This window comes from Physella acuta, unplaced genomic scaffold, assembly GCF_028476545.2.
Source record: "Physella acuta isolate Inbredline_101_S28 unplaced genomic scaffold, ASM2847654v3 ptg000661l, whole genome shotgun sequence".
Classification (NCBI taxonomy): Eukaryota; Metazoa; Mollusca; class Gastropoda; family Physidae; genus Physella; species Physella acuta.
In genome coordinates, this window is record NW_026732180.1 from 720,323 (window position 1) to 736,217 (window position 15,895).

The 15,895-nt window shown below is 33.7% G+C and overlaps 1 protein-coding gene across 1 annotated transcript; it reads right to left on the reverse strand.

Annotated features, from left to right (window-relative positions):
• Positions 1 to 5,555: 5,555 nt before the first annotated feature.
• LOC131948792 (zinc finger protein 62 homolog) lies at positions 5,556 to 13,328 on the reverse strand. Its single transcript, XM_059310479.1, has 2 exons — positions 13,207 to 13,328; positions 5,556 to 8,416 (listed from the first exon to the last, which is right to left on the reverse strand). The coding sequence occupies exon 2, from the start codon at positions 8,371 to 8,373 to the stop codon at positions 6,136 to 6,138; it is 2,238 nt and encodes a 745-aa protein (XP_059166462.1). The 5' UTR covers positions 8,374 to 8,416; positions 13,207 to 13,328; the 3' UTR covers positions 5,556 to 6,135.
• Between the last annotated feature and the right edge of the window lie 2,567 nt (positions 13,329 to 15,895).

The following is a 15,895-nucleotide window of genomic DNA, read 5'->3' on the forward strand; positions in this document are numbered from 1 at the left end:
CCAGCCTGCCTGCCTACCTACCTACCTACCTACCTACCTACCTAGCTACCTACCTACCTACCTACCTACCTAACTACCTACCTACCTACCTACCTACCTGCCTGCCTACCTGCCTACCTACCTACCTACCTACCTACCTACCTACCTACCTACCTACCTACCTACCTACCTACCTACCTACCTACCTACCTACCTACCTACCTACCTACCTACCTACCTACCTACCTACCTACCTACCTACCTACCTACCTACCTACCTACCTACCTACCTACCTACCTACATACCTATCTACCTACCTACGTACCTACGTACCTACCTACCAACCTACTACCTACCTACCTACCTACCTACCTACCTACCTACCTACCTACCTACCTACCTACCTACCTACCTACCTACCTACCTACCTACCTACCTACCTACCTACCTACCTACCTACCTACCTACCTACCTACCTACCTACCTGCCTACCTACCTGCCTACCTACCTGCCTACCAGCCTGCCTGCCTACCTGCCTACCTACCTACCTACCTACCTACCTACCTAGCTACCTACCTACCTAACTACCTACCTACCTACCTGATTTTTTTTTGGGGGGGGGGATTTTTTTTTTGGGGGGGGGGGCAACATTTTTGGGGGGGGGGCGGACACTAGTAAAAGTGTATGTTTACTTTATAAATTCCATTTCGTTCGGAAGGGGTGGTCGGTAAAAGAGATGCCTGGAAGAAACTCAGCCCATTATGCTGTTCAGTACATGTTTTGGTTGGGAATAGGATTGTTACATATAAGTATTCGCATAGATTTAGAGTAGCGTCCCTTTTGTTTACATGTTTTCATTATCCTTCAAACAAAAGTCTATTTTAGTTATATTGAGATTAAAGAATGTAAATAAATAGTACACACAATTCTGTAGAATAGGAACGATTGGGAGGGAAGTTACATTTATATATATATACTAGCCGTCCCGGCCAGGCCCTGCTCTGGCTTCTGTGAAAAACCTTTCTGTTAAAGACCATTACCTGTGTGTTTAGTAATCATCATAAACCCGGCATTGCCCACCCAAACCACAACCAACCAAAACCAAAACAACAAAACGTAAACAAAACGCTAACACAATTACAAATACAAACGAAAACAAAAACCTAACAACAAACCCAACCACAACCACAAACACCAATACAAACACAAAGAAAAAACAAAGAAAAAACAAACAAAAAAGCAAACGAAAACAAAAACCTTACAACAAACCCAACCACAAACACCAATACCAACAAAAAAAACAACGAAAAAGCAAACGAAAACAAACCAAATCCAAACGCAAAACCAACCAAAAAACACAAATACAAACCCAAACAAAAAACACAAACAAAAACGATAAAGAAAGAACAAAAACGAACCAAATCAAAACGCAACCACTAACGCAAACCCACCTAAACACGAAGAAAACACTAATGCGAACATAAACGCCCGGGGCGGAATCACCTGTTTTAGCTTAATGAACGACTATAGTACCCCAACTTATTCACAGTCTTTTGCACTCACTTAAACGAACGCGCCTGTTTCAATTTAATGAACAATTATAATACTCCAAGCTTATCCGTAAAATACCTACAACATTTGCACTTGATCAATCCCCGCTAATTATGTAATTATTTTTTTTCCCAACACCAAAATAAAGTAATTAAAAAGTAAATTCTTTCTCCACAAATGCATCGGTTTTATAAAGGGAAGTAATTGTGTTTTCCTAATTTATCAAAGGGAAGTAAGTGCTATAGGACTAAATAAAGACATAATTAGAATTGTTGTAAAAGATGATATTTTTTTAAAATTTGTGTTTAATAAACATGCCGAAAATTATTACTTTCAGTTTGATAAATGAAAATCATTTCCCAAAACTTTCAATATTAATTTTTAAACTCATAAATGTAGACCGTAAGGACTTTAATTATGTAACACTTAAATCCATCGATAACCAACGACATACATATGCGTTACAGAATTGAGCTTTATATTATATATATATATATATATATATATATATATATATATATATATATATATATATATATATATATATATATATATATATATATATATATATATATATAAAGCAAAGTGGTTGGGTGCTGCAAAGTCCACGAATAGAGGGTCAAAACTCACCTCGACTGACCGGCGCCTTATATGAGCTATATTTGAGCGACCCCCACCCCCTTGATATTTTGCGAGGTGGTAGATAAACACCTGGGGTGTCAGGAAAAACCCGCCATATCTGGGAAAATATTTAAAAGTGGTCAAAATTGACCAGTCGTATTTCCATATGCAAACTTTGTATTTTATGTCAAAAAACAGGAGAATTTCAACACAGATTTTGGGGTACTAAACCTCTGTACATCTGGCTAATTTTTGGCATGTACCTCTATAGGTGACTAGGCCTTATGGACAAATTGTTGATCAGACTCAAAGCCCTCGACGAGGGCTAAAAAATGGCCGCGATTGAAATTCTCCTTATATATAAATAAATTGACGAACTTCCCTCAGAGATTATCGCGCTGCACGCTGGCGCGGGTCCCCGCAATGGGGCGGATAGTTTTTTTTAACGCACTGCGCTGCGCGCGGGTGTCGGTATCCTCAGAGTTTACCGCTCTGCACGCTTCGCTACCGGGTCAAAACCACCCCGCGTCTCCCCTGCACAAGCTGTGATAGTGGTGTGCCATGAAAGCTCTATTTTTGTAGAGCTGATTGGCAGAAGTGGTTACACGTCTGACTTGATGCATGGAGGGCGAAGGCGATTGGTGCCGTGTGGAATGGTAGGTTTGAATCCCGTTGGTTTCTGGCTGCTTGTCTTTACTTGGACTAGTTTCTGTACCTTTGTATACCCTTGACGTTGAAATATCAATTTCTGTTAATATTGCTAAATCACTAAAACATGAATATATTAGAGTAGAGTGACAGCAGAGTAATATAGTACTTTCGGTTTGTTTCAGCGTGAAACGGTTACAAAATAGCGCCCGATGAAAATCCTGAGTCCGGAATTTTCCGCTATGTGTGATCGGTTGTGGAACTTTACTCTAGTTTTATAAACTAAATAGTTTATTTATAGAGTATACCTAGTCCAGAGGTCTCCAAACTGTTATTTTCATGTTTTACCGGATTTTTTTTCTCAGTAGGTCTACCTAGATGTATGCTGTCATAAAACGACTTATATTTTTTTTTTTTGCCTTCCCGTTTAATTAAACCCACACATTTCTGATAATTGAATGCTCAACACACTAATATTAATTTTAAGTAATGAATTATTTATTTGAAGTTATATATAAGATCATTATTTAGTGTTAAAAAAAGAGAAATAAAAGGTTGAATGTTGTTATGGGGAAAAAATATAATTCTGTCGCGAATTTTTTTTTTACAATAATTATTTTCGTGAGTTTAATAGAAAAAGAAGCACATCTACTTTTTCTATTATTAGCAATAGAATAAACATTTTAATGTTGGTTAAACTTTATAATGGACAAGTCGTAATTCGATAGGAAGTCGTTAGCTTAGCACCTCTCTGTGTACTAGCTAGGGGTAACATGGTCTCCTAGTTTTTGACAGATGGATGGAGAGGAGCGAACACCGTTTTTTAAAACAAATTATACCACGGGGTTGTTCAGCGAACTCGGGTCAGAAGGTTTCGACGTGGGAATTTCTTTTCGATATAGATCTATAGCTTATATCATCTATATATCAGTTTTTGCCCTCAACGAGGATGTAGAGTCTGACCTACACTTTATCCATATGGGCGTGTGAGTTACCGAGGCTAATACAAAAAACTAGCCAGATCTACATAACCTAAGTAAGCATACCCTTAATAAACTTTTTGTAAATTCGTTTATTTTTTTACAAAATTAAATAATTTTATAAAACAAAATATGGACTCGTGTCAGATCTAAATGGCCTTCTGTCATTATACCGAAGAAAACACCGTTTCTTGTTACTTCCCATGGTCGTTCTTTGACCATAGGAATTTTTATGAGATTTAACGATACGTTTTTATTGTTGTAGTTTTTTTTTTCTTTTAATACAAAAACGCTATGTTTATAAAAGGTAATATGGCCAGCTTCGACCCATTTAAAAATTTCCCAGATTTTACACGCTATTTTACAAGCACCTATGGGCATTGGTCTGCAACCTCACTAAATATTGGTGGGGAGGGGGAGAGATGTCGACATGAAATTGTTTTCGATATAATATTATACTGTATTTATAGAGCAAAGATCAGTCGACGTCAGTGTTCACTAACTTACCGTGGACTTTGATGCCCATCGGAGTTTCCTGTGTTCTATTCGCCCGACAACATGCCGAATTAGTAGCGGCTGCATCACCAGTAAGTGCCCTAACCGGCTCTGCTCCTCCCCCACCCCCACCCGAAAAGATGCCTGGAAGAAACACCGTCTGTAATGAAACTAATTAAATTTCTTTAATAAAAGCTTTGGTCGCTAAAATATGTAAGATAAGGATCGTCGAAAACAAACAAACAAATAGGCTTATCTAAGGAGGTGGTCACTCACGGTCAGTTTTCAACCTTGGTGCCGCATGACCGAGTGATTTGCCGAGGCCTATGTAAAAATATGTTCAGAGCCTAAGTACCCTTAAAAATTGTTAACATTCGTCTTCCTTTTAACGAAATGTACAATGTTTATTTAGTGAAAAAACGATTGGTCAGCTTTGACCCCTTTACCGATAATTCCCAAAAGTGGCGTTCGTCGATAAAATTTCTTTTTCGATATATAACATAAGGCGCTGGTAAGATCAGCTTTCAGTGACTTTCACCCACTTCATAGTGTTCAGTAATAAAATGGAACATATTTCATTGGTATAATTTTAATTTTAGTCCATGTTTGAGGGACACAAAGATGAAAAGTGACAATGCATAATTGTTGTAAAACACATGTTGGTAAAGTGAATGAAATAGTAGTAGATTAGAGATAAAAAAAAACAAAACAAAAAACAATAAAGCTTATTTGATTAACAAACGTTAAAATCAAGGAAAATTAAAATATAATCAATTGATCAATCTTTTATGCTTTCAACTTTCACACTTTGTCACCCAATTACAGAAACTTGTCACCTCTAGTCTAACAGTACCTTACTTACTTATCTCTCACCATATATATATATATATATATATATATATATATATATATATATATATATATATATATATATATATATATATATATGTACAATTCTAGCCTATATATAAAAAGTTTTGACGTTTTAAATTGTTCACATTTTGAAAAAAAAAGATAAAAAAATAAATTATAACAAGTATAATAAATGAGAGGAACAGCTGTTGTATGATTTAAAAAAAAAACACTTGTACTTGTATGAATTTAACATGAACATGTTTGTCCATAACATGTATATCTAAAACTGCATTGTACAAGATTTATTTTGCAACAAATTAAGTCATCGAACCTGCCACAGTGTAGAAGACAATATTGTTTCATTGTTTTATATAGGTCTTATATATATATATATATATATATATATATAAAAATAAATTTATATATAAATATAAATATATATATAAATATACATATCAAATAAGGTGCTGTGATGATTTATGACATCCATTCTTTCCTTGAAGTATTTTTACTCTTGTGTGATTTTTTAGGAATTGTAAAATTTAACAAAATTAATTTTTCAACCTTGCATTAACTGCATTCTTAGTGACATCATACAAATGGACAACAAGTTGATGTTTCAAATGTTTACAAGAAAAATTTTTGACAATTCAAACAAGTTTTTAAAAAAATATTGTATCTGCTAATATTTAAAATAAAATGTTTAGATAGTCAATACATTTGTAGGCCTATTATTCTCTATGACAAATAATAGAATTATGAGGATTATATCCTGTATAAGACACCTAATGACAGTGAGAACTTTTTAAATGATAAACATCAAAGTAAGTCATGGGGGTTGGATTGGTTGAGTCGGTAAAGCTCATGGTTGCTAAACCGAAAAGTCTCGAGTTCAAACCCTCGGGCAGATGAGGCTTGTTAGCTGGGGACAGCCACTCTTCTAGGAGAGACAACTCCAAAATCAAACTACTGCTGCCTTGTAGTTTGTTCTTGGTTGGACATAGGCTATGGAAGCAAATCACATTCATATGGTTTTTTATGTAAATGGGTTTTTTTATGCTGAGATAAATAACTTTTAAGATTAAAACGTTTTTGACAAACATTACATTCAAATGGCTTGAGATTAGAATGTACATTTTTATGCTCAGATAAATAATACTTCGTAGTGAACTTTTTATGACAAACATCACATTCATGTGGTTTAACTCTAGCATGAATATTTTTGTGTATAATCAAACTATTCTTCTGAGCAAAATTTGTATGACACACATCACATTCATATGGCTTATGCTCATATGCCCATTCATATGGTTTTTTATGTAAATGGGTTTTTTTATGCTGAGATAAAAGACTTTTAAGATTAAAACGTTTTTGACAAACATCACATTCAAATGGCTTGAGATTAGAATGTATATTTTTATGCTCAGATAAATAATACTTCGTAGTGAACTTTTTATGACACACATCACATTCATGTGGTTTAACTCTAGCATGAATATTTTTGTGTATAATCAAACTATTCTTCTGAGCAAAATTTGTATGACACACATCACATTCATATGGCTTATGCTCATATGCCCATTCATATGGTTTTTTATGTAAATGGGTTTTTTTATGCTGAGATAAAAGGCTTTTAAGATTAAAACGTTTTTGACAAACATCACATTTAAATGGCTTGAGATTAGAATGTATATTTTTATGCTCAGATAAATAATACTTCGTAGTGAACTTTTTATGACACACATCACATTCATGTGGTTTAACTCTAGCATGAATATTTTTGCGTATAATCAAACTATTCTTCTGAGCAAAATTTGTATGATACACATCACATTCATATGGCTTATGTCCAGAGTGAATAGTTTTGTGTGTATATAAACTAGATTTATAAGCAAACTTTTTATGACACACATCACATTCATACGGCTTATGTCCAGAGTGAATAATTTTGTGTGTACTTAAACTAGATTTATGAGCAAACTTTTTCTGACAAACATCACATTCATATGGCTTGAGATTAAAATGTGTATTTTTATGGTCAGATAAATGACTCTTCAAAGTGAACTTTTTATGACACACATCACATTCATGTGGTCTTATTTGTGCATGAATATATTTATGTTGAGATAAAAGACTTTTACTATTAAAACTCTTATGGCACACATCACATTCATGTGGTTTAACTCCAGCATGAATATTTTTGTGTATAATTAAACTATTCTTCTGGGCAAAGTTTGCATGACACACATCACATTCATATGGCTTATGTTCAGAGTGAATAATTTTGTGTGTATTTAAACTAGATTTATAAGCAAACTTTTTATGACACACATCACATTCATATGGCTTATGTCCAGAGTGAATAATTTTGTGTGTATATAAACTAGATTTATAAGCAAACTTTTTATGACACACATCACATTCATGTGGTTTAATTCCATCATGAATATTTTTGTGCATAATTAAACTATTTTTATAAGCAAACTTTTTATGACACACATCACATTCATTGCATCTGTCTTCAGGATGTAATTTGTGCAGAGAAAACTTCTTGTTTATTTTCTTAAGCTGTTTTACATGACTGTGCATAGCACCTTGTTGCTGATGAAAATCATACCCATATGAATTCTTTCCTGTGTGAGTTTTCATATGTTGTGTAATATGATGAAAATGAGTAAATTGTTGACAACACATATCACACTTATATGTCTTCAGTCCCTTATCCCTGAGCTCATTAATTGTTGGAAAATTATCAATAACTTCTTTACGAAATTCCTTGAGTTCTTTTAAATCATGATGAAGATCTGATTTAAAATCTGTAAAATTTTCAATAAAAGCATCTGAATCTGGTAAATATTTAAGCTGTCTTTGAACATCTAGGCTATTTTCGTTTTCACCCTTAAATGATGAAAATGTTAAGATGTCCTTTTTTAAAACATCACACCTTAGAAGTTCTGTAGAAACATTTGGTTTTATATCTTTAGAATAAGAAAATGTTTCATCTGATTGCTGATCTTCCGAAGTTGAAAATGCAACTGTTTCAGTTGACTTGACTTCAAAAGGTGAAGATTGTGATGATATATTTTGTTCGATAACATCTGAAGTTGAAATCAATGTTGATAAATTTGGTTTCACATCTTCTAAAGTTGAAATTGCCAATGTTACATCTGATTTTAAATCCATAAATTGTATTGCTTGGTCATTTGATTCTTGTTTAACCACAAGTGCACTTTGTAAAGACATGGTTGATTTTCACAGTCTGTTCTGCATAACTTTAAATTGATGGCTAGAAATAGAAAAAAAAATAGATATGAACAGAAAAATAAAATGTTTAAAATCTTTTTTCCCTAAATATCGACATTTTTCAAATTTTTTGTTTTAATAAATAACTCTAGCAATTTAATACTTCAACGAGAGTAATATTTTTTAAAGTTCTCAACCTTTTAGTAACTCTCTTCATAAGATTACTTTTGGCCTAAGACAAAATTTAATTTTATTTAAACTTAGTAATTTTCCTTCAACAAATGTTGATACTCAGTATAGTATACTTTAAAGTGTGACCACTGAAGTAAATACCAAGTAGTGCAAACTTTGCTTATGAGTCCACAGTAATTGTTAAGGTTATAAAAATAATAATTTAGAATAACAAGCAATGCTTGCTAGATGAATCAACCTCATCTGTTTTTTCTGGTATAGCTCTCAGCCAGCCCATAATAAGATTTACAAAACGAAGTGTCTATTCCACGTTGACTGTGAATACCCGTATTAAGGCTATTCACAGTCATGACTGTTTTTGATACATTTAATGTTTAAAAAACACAGAATGAGCATGAAAGTGAGTGGACGATTGGACATATAAGTGGCTGTCATGCTAGAAGGTGTGGGTTCTAAACCAACAGATGCCTACTTTCCTTTAACTCTTATTGTAGGATGCCGAATTGTCAAAATTTAATTTTTTCCATGTTATTCATGGAAGGGTTACTTTTGTAAAAAAAAAAATTTCATATGTAACATGATTGCTGGCAAATCGTAAAAAAAAACAAAACAAAAACAAATGAGCCTTAGATTTTTGCTAAAAGAAAAAAAAACAGCTTGGGAAAATTGTGATGGAAACTTTGAATAATAACTGATTAAAAAGGACATGCTATTAATATTATTTATTTAAAAATTACTAGATCTAGATCTATTAGTTTAAATTTAGTTTGAGTGCATAATTGATCATCTACGACCAACGCAGCAGGTATGAACCTTAAGGCTAAACTAAACTTAAACCATAATAATAATAATTTAAATAATGTTTTAGGGCCTAATGAAAATATAACATAATGCAAAATGCATTTCTCTCTTAATATATACCTCACTCCCCCGTAATAAATGCTTTTATTATAATTATTGTAAGATATTATTATTTAAAGCTAGAATCTAGCATGAAATGACAGCAGGCTATTGTGGCTATTCCCAACAGGCTGGGAATAGCCTTGGGCAGTGGCGTCGCTACCGTAAATTTAGTGTAACCAAGGCAAAAAGGGGCCCTTTTCCATCTTTGAAAAATTAAAATTCTTATACTGAAAGTGCAAATCTAAAGTCTGGGGGGCTGGGGGTGTGTGCAAATCGAAAGTTTGTCCCCGGTCGCTGGGAAGGGTCGCTACGCCTCTGAGGGGCCCACTAACACTTTTTGCATAGGGGCTCAAAAATCCTAGCTACACCACTGGCCTTGGCTTTAACAAAATATTCATACTGACCAGTTGAGAGCATGAAAACTAGTTGCTGGTTCAGAATCAAAATTTATCAGACTGAACAATCTGTACAAGTGCAAATGGAAATGACCAGGATGCACTCACCACAGTACATAAATTCATGAAATCCTCCTCAAAATGTGAAATAAATATTAAAATTAAAGTATTTTAAGGCGTCACCTGTTTTTCACATTACTAGTCATGGGCGATTTTATGTACCTAAAACAATAGATTATCCCATATTTAATCCATTAGGCACTAATTTTGAAGTTTTTTGTTCATTTTAAACTAAATTGCTTAATTTAATATTAAGTGTCACTCACTGCCATGCACGACACACCTCTCCAAAACAACACAATTAATTTATGCACCAGAGTTCCTCACTAGAATCTAGATATGAGCCAAATAGCGGTAACATGGTTTTTAAAAATAAATTGGTTGAGATATGAGAGCCGGTCTTATAAAAAAAAAGTGCCGACAATATTTTATTTCTTTTTACATAGACTAATAGACTTAATAATGCCTTAGTTACATGACCATTTTTGTACCTACATTGTTATTTTTTAATTTTTATTTATTTTAATGAAACCAACTTTTGAATTTAGCCCACATTCTCCAAACCAAATTTTTAAATGCTTTTCTGGCATATATAGCCCTGCCACCTATGGTTTGTATTTTTAACACGAAAACCCCGCCATTTTGCTCGTGGTAAACATATGAAAAGAAGGTCACTGGAACTAAGACGAAAAATCGTTGGAAGTCATGCATCCGGTCTGTACGCCATATAGTTTTTAACAACCGGCCAGGCCTCCCGGTTAGCAAGTAATACTACTAATAGTATTAGACTCTAGATCTAGAACTAGATCTAGTAAATACTAGACTCTAGACCTAGTAATACAGTAACAGACCACTATCTGGGTAAAATGCCATTTTAGCGTATTTTATTCCCCGCTTCAGCGTATTTTATTATAAACACAACTGAAACAAAAACATTAGGAAAACTCCTAGGTAATCTATCGTTTTAGGTACGTAAAAATCGCCCGTGACTAGTAATGTGAAAAAAAGGTGACTTCTTAAATTTTAATTTTAATTTCATTTATTTATTCAATTACAGTAACAATAGTAGGCATGAAGGCCTTTTTTCACATTGGCCGTTTTAAAATAAACAAATAAAACAACAATTTAACAGCAATTGCATGGTAACGACATAGCAGTAATATAGCACTAAATGAAGAGATGGTATTAAGGTGAAACACGCGTTTAGATCTGTTAGATAAAAAGGAGTGCAGTAACCTAACTGTAAATTCGTGGAATTTGTATGGAATTAGTTTTTTAAGAAGTATGGTGTGATCAATAGAATCAAAGGCTTTTCTGAAATCGACGAACAGCTTGCCACAGAGTAGGTTTTTGTTAATATTTTAAAGCCAGTTTTCATTCACCTTGATTAAAGCAGTGTGACTAGAATGAAACTTTCTAAACGCAAACTGATTACTATGGACATGCATTTGTTTATATGTATTTCTAGTGGCTTGGAGAGGGAAGAAAGTATAGAAATTGGCCTGTAGTTATTACTAATGGAGACAAGCGAGTTGACGAGATTCCTTCCATAGTGTTGTTGACATGGAATGAAAACGTGCTTTTTAGATTTAGACCGTAAAAAAAAAATAAAAACTTGTAAAATTAATTTAGAAATTTTATATTTATAGAATAAATGCTATAAAAGTTGCAAATCCAGAGAACTTGAAATAATTTGTTGAGTTTAAGGCTACATTTCTATTTATTTTCATCAAGCCTAAGTTATAACCGGATGTTTCACTTTCGTAAGACAAATATTGATTGGCTGTACAGTAACTTAGTGATCGATAACTATTTGTTTACAAAACTTTGCAAATCAAGTTTTTAAATAACAATGCAAATTTAAAACCCCATGACCTAGTTTTCTATTTTTAGCTTACAATGTGTACAATAAAATTTATGTCTGCCTATCCAATAGCAGGATGCCATTGTTTATGTCGCCATTACACGTGAAAACCAAATTGTTTTTGCTTTTTAAAAATTTTTTATTTAGTTACCGAAAACATTAAAAACATCAAATACGTCCAATCTTTAGTAAAGTCCGAAAAAAACCAGACAGACAGGATTTTATAACCATATTAATTGTAACTACGCCGTGCAAGATTTTTAAATTAATTTATGCACCTCTCAAATACCTTTGAGACTTTTCTTGCTTGTGTCCATTAGCATCTTGGATCTTACCTTTATTGTGTAGTGGTATAACCTTAGCATGCTTAAAATGTTTCGGGTAATAATGCTTGGCAATACAGAGGTTATAGATTCTAGATATAGATTTAGTAGCTATAGATCTAGATCTAGATTCTAGATCTAGGTTAAAACTTCAGGGTAATCTATCGTTTTGGGTACGTAAAATCGCCCGCGGCTATTTATGTACGAAAACGTTACCTCATTGTCAAGACTTTAATAGAAGTATATTGTGATATGTTTGTGTCAAATATTATAGATAAATGAATAATAAACCTAAATCAATGGCTAAATATATCGATATAGGCCAGAAATTAACTTTAAACAGCAGTGTCTGAGAGCAAGATTTGCTATATAAACAGCAGCCATTTGTAAAATAGAGTGGCTTCCCCTGAATCTGGCGCTAAAAGCCTATAAAAATAAAACTTAGACAAGATGGCTGCTATAGTAAATGAGCATGGTTGCATCTGTTGGAAACATCGCTAGTCTTCATTTATTACGGAAAAGTTTTAATTCAATTGTTTAAAAACAGGTACATAAATGAATCAAGGAAACATTTTTGAATTTTTTTAAACATAAATCTTCCTCAAAATGTGAAATAATTATTAAAATTTAAGGAGTCACCTGTTTTTCACATTACAAATCGCGGGCGATTTTACGTACCCAAAACGATAGATTACCAACTTCAGAGATTAATGGAGCTGAAATCTTCAATACTTTATTAGATCTAGAGATATCATCAAAGGTGTAACTCCAGACTGTTTAAGAGATCTTAGGCTAACATAAACTTCACATTTTGAGGAGGATTTATATTTTGAAAAATACAAAAATGGTTCCTTGTTTCATTTATAAATGAAGATTAGCGATGTTTCCAACAGATACAACCATGCTCAATAGTCAATAGCAGCCATCTTGCTTACGTTCGTTTTTTGTAAACTTATAACACGAGATTCAGTGGAAGGCAACTCTATTTTACAAATGGCTGCTGTTTATATAATATATAGATATAGGGAATCTTGCTTGCAAAGATCAATTAGATCTATGACGTATGCTGATAATTTTAAAGTCAATGTGAACTCACGGTGAACCCTTGACAATGATGACAATGTAGGGAATTTTCTCCCGCCGACGATCACACGCACGATATAGCGTCGGTTATTATTCCCGAACTGTTCAGCAGTAAAAAACCAGTAAATCCATGGCGTAGTCTGTAGAGCCGTTCCGGAAACCGCGGGAAATACTGTAAACCCTTATTTATTTGCCCCCATATTATTTTTAATACAAAATGTTTAAAAATGTGCAAGGATTGATTTTAGTTGCATTTTAAATACTGTTTTGCTAATTATTTTGTATTTCTAATTATTTTAAGTGTATGTTCTAATTATTGCTGCTACTAAACATCGTTCTAGTTCTTCTTACTACTTTTTACTTTAGTAAATCTAATCTTCTTATTTTACTAACAACTAGAAAAACTAGAAATCTAGAGCTAGTCTAGTTGTCGCAAATCTTCTGCAGGTTTTTTCTGCGTTTCTAAAAAAAACCATTAATTACTAAACTTGACTTTATAAATAATATTTAGATTTACTAATTAGGCCTAGTAATTGTTGCTAATTTTTTGTCAATTAAAAATTAAATTAAGTTAAAACATTAATTTAATGCACTTGACTCTATTTTATTTCCACGGTCAAATAAACTATGGTTTACAGTAACGAATGTTACCGAAACTCAACAAAAATTACCCAATAATTTCCGACGCTATATCGTGATTTTACCCACTAGCTATTTAATTGGAAATGTAATGCTTATTTTCGTTTTTTACCTTTTCTAATTAAAACACAAATTCATAACACAATTGAGTTGATCTAGCTCTAATCCTAGTGTTTTCTAAATGTTTTTGTGTGTTTCGGTTGTGTTTAATAGTTTAAAATAAAATATGTTCAACCTGAGGTGAACGGGAAGCAACGAATAAAATACGCTAAAATGGAGTTTTACCTACTATCTAGATCTATATCTAAAATCTAGATAAAATCTAGATCTAGATCTAGAATTAAAAAATTTCCCTTACTAAAACTAGAACTAAAAATAAAGTTAGGCCTACCTACTAGCTCTAGATCTAGTACTTCTATCTAATCTATCTTTCTATTTATTCTAGGTCTAGAATTTCTAGATATACATCTACTCAGAATAAGATTTATCTAGACTAGATCAATAATCAAAATGAAAAAAAATAAACCTGTAGGGATCTCCCCTAAACTTTCTCGAATATTCTTATATTAGCCATCGGTACCCCTTTCACGTGAATTATAGGCCTATATCAGTGGCGTGCAGACCTATGTAGATGCCCGGGGCAAACTCAAGCGGAAGATGCCCCCATAAATACAAATAAGTTGTGTTGGACGTCAATATAGGCCTACATAGAAAAGCATTGATTTAAATAATTAGACTTATCTTAATTAAGATGAAATCGTTGACTACAGCCAGCTAATTCCAAATGGAATGATTGGTTGGAAGAGGGGAGCCTTGTCGTGGTGGGGAGGGGGGGGGGGGGGGGGGGAGCGACCTTAGGGGGGGATGCCAAATTGAAAGTTTGAGGGGGGGGATGCAAATGAAAAGTTCGAGGGGGTGCAAATCGAAAGTTTGTCTCCGGGCACCGGGAAGGGTCGCTACGCGTCTGGGGCTGTGATGCACTACAGAAGAGTCTCAACCGGTTTTGTATTACCACCCGAGGCCGCGTTGACAAAAAAGTTGTCCGTGTCTACAATTAGGGCGTAGGTCACGCTTTTATTTATGGCCTGCTTCTCTCTTGTTTAGGAATTCCTATAGTGTAACTAATACAGGTGAGAGTGTGCATTGAACGAGAGATGTTTCAGATTTTTTTCTCTAAACCACTTGGTCAAAACGTCAACTCTTTAAAGTGAAGAGATGGGTGATGCTAGATACTCTCAAACTATCTGAACCTTGAATTTAACAGAAGTGTACCTTGGTTGGCTAAAGCTACCAGCCCTAAAAAAAAACACTTCTACATCGGACTGTGTTTAAAAATCCACTATGCTATGTCAGACCCTCCCTCCCAGGTAACGCCTGTCTAGTTCAGGCGGGGGATAATCCACTGACGGCTTCCATGGCCTAAAAACCCACACTGCATCCCCACATTTCATTACATCAAAATGGGCTCAATAACTCTATAGATAGCTCTACTATTAACTGAAATAAAACTGGCTCTGTATGTGCCCCAAATTACTTTAAAGAAAGCTCTACCCAGAGTTAAAATACTTTTACTTTAACACTACTTAAAGCATGCTCCTCCTATTTGTAAAAATCAATATGGGCGAAATTATTCTGAATGATATCATTACAATGTATCGAAAACAATATGTTGATTCGTATTCTTGAGATTGTCGCTACAGTGTATCAAAAATAATATGGGCATTCTTTTTCTTAAGTATGCTTATATAATGCAGGAAAATAAATATATACTAAAGGCTGCCAGTGGCGTAGCTACCGTAAAGCTATAGTAAGCAAGGCATAGGGAACCCAAGGCAAATAGGGGCCATTTTCCTTCTTTTAAAAAGTTAAAACTTTTACATTGGAATTTTGATATTTATTTTATATAAATAATTTTAAAAAAATGGAAATCAAGTTTTTTTTCTACTGTAGAAATAATTTAATTTCAAAAAGTCCCCAAGTCCTTTCTTAGTGCACAGGCAGTGGCATTCAGTGTGGGGGAGGGCGGGCGACTAACATTATTAACATTGTTAATTTTTGCATAG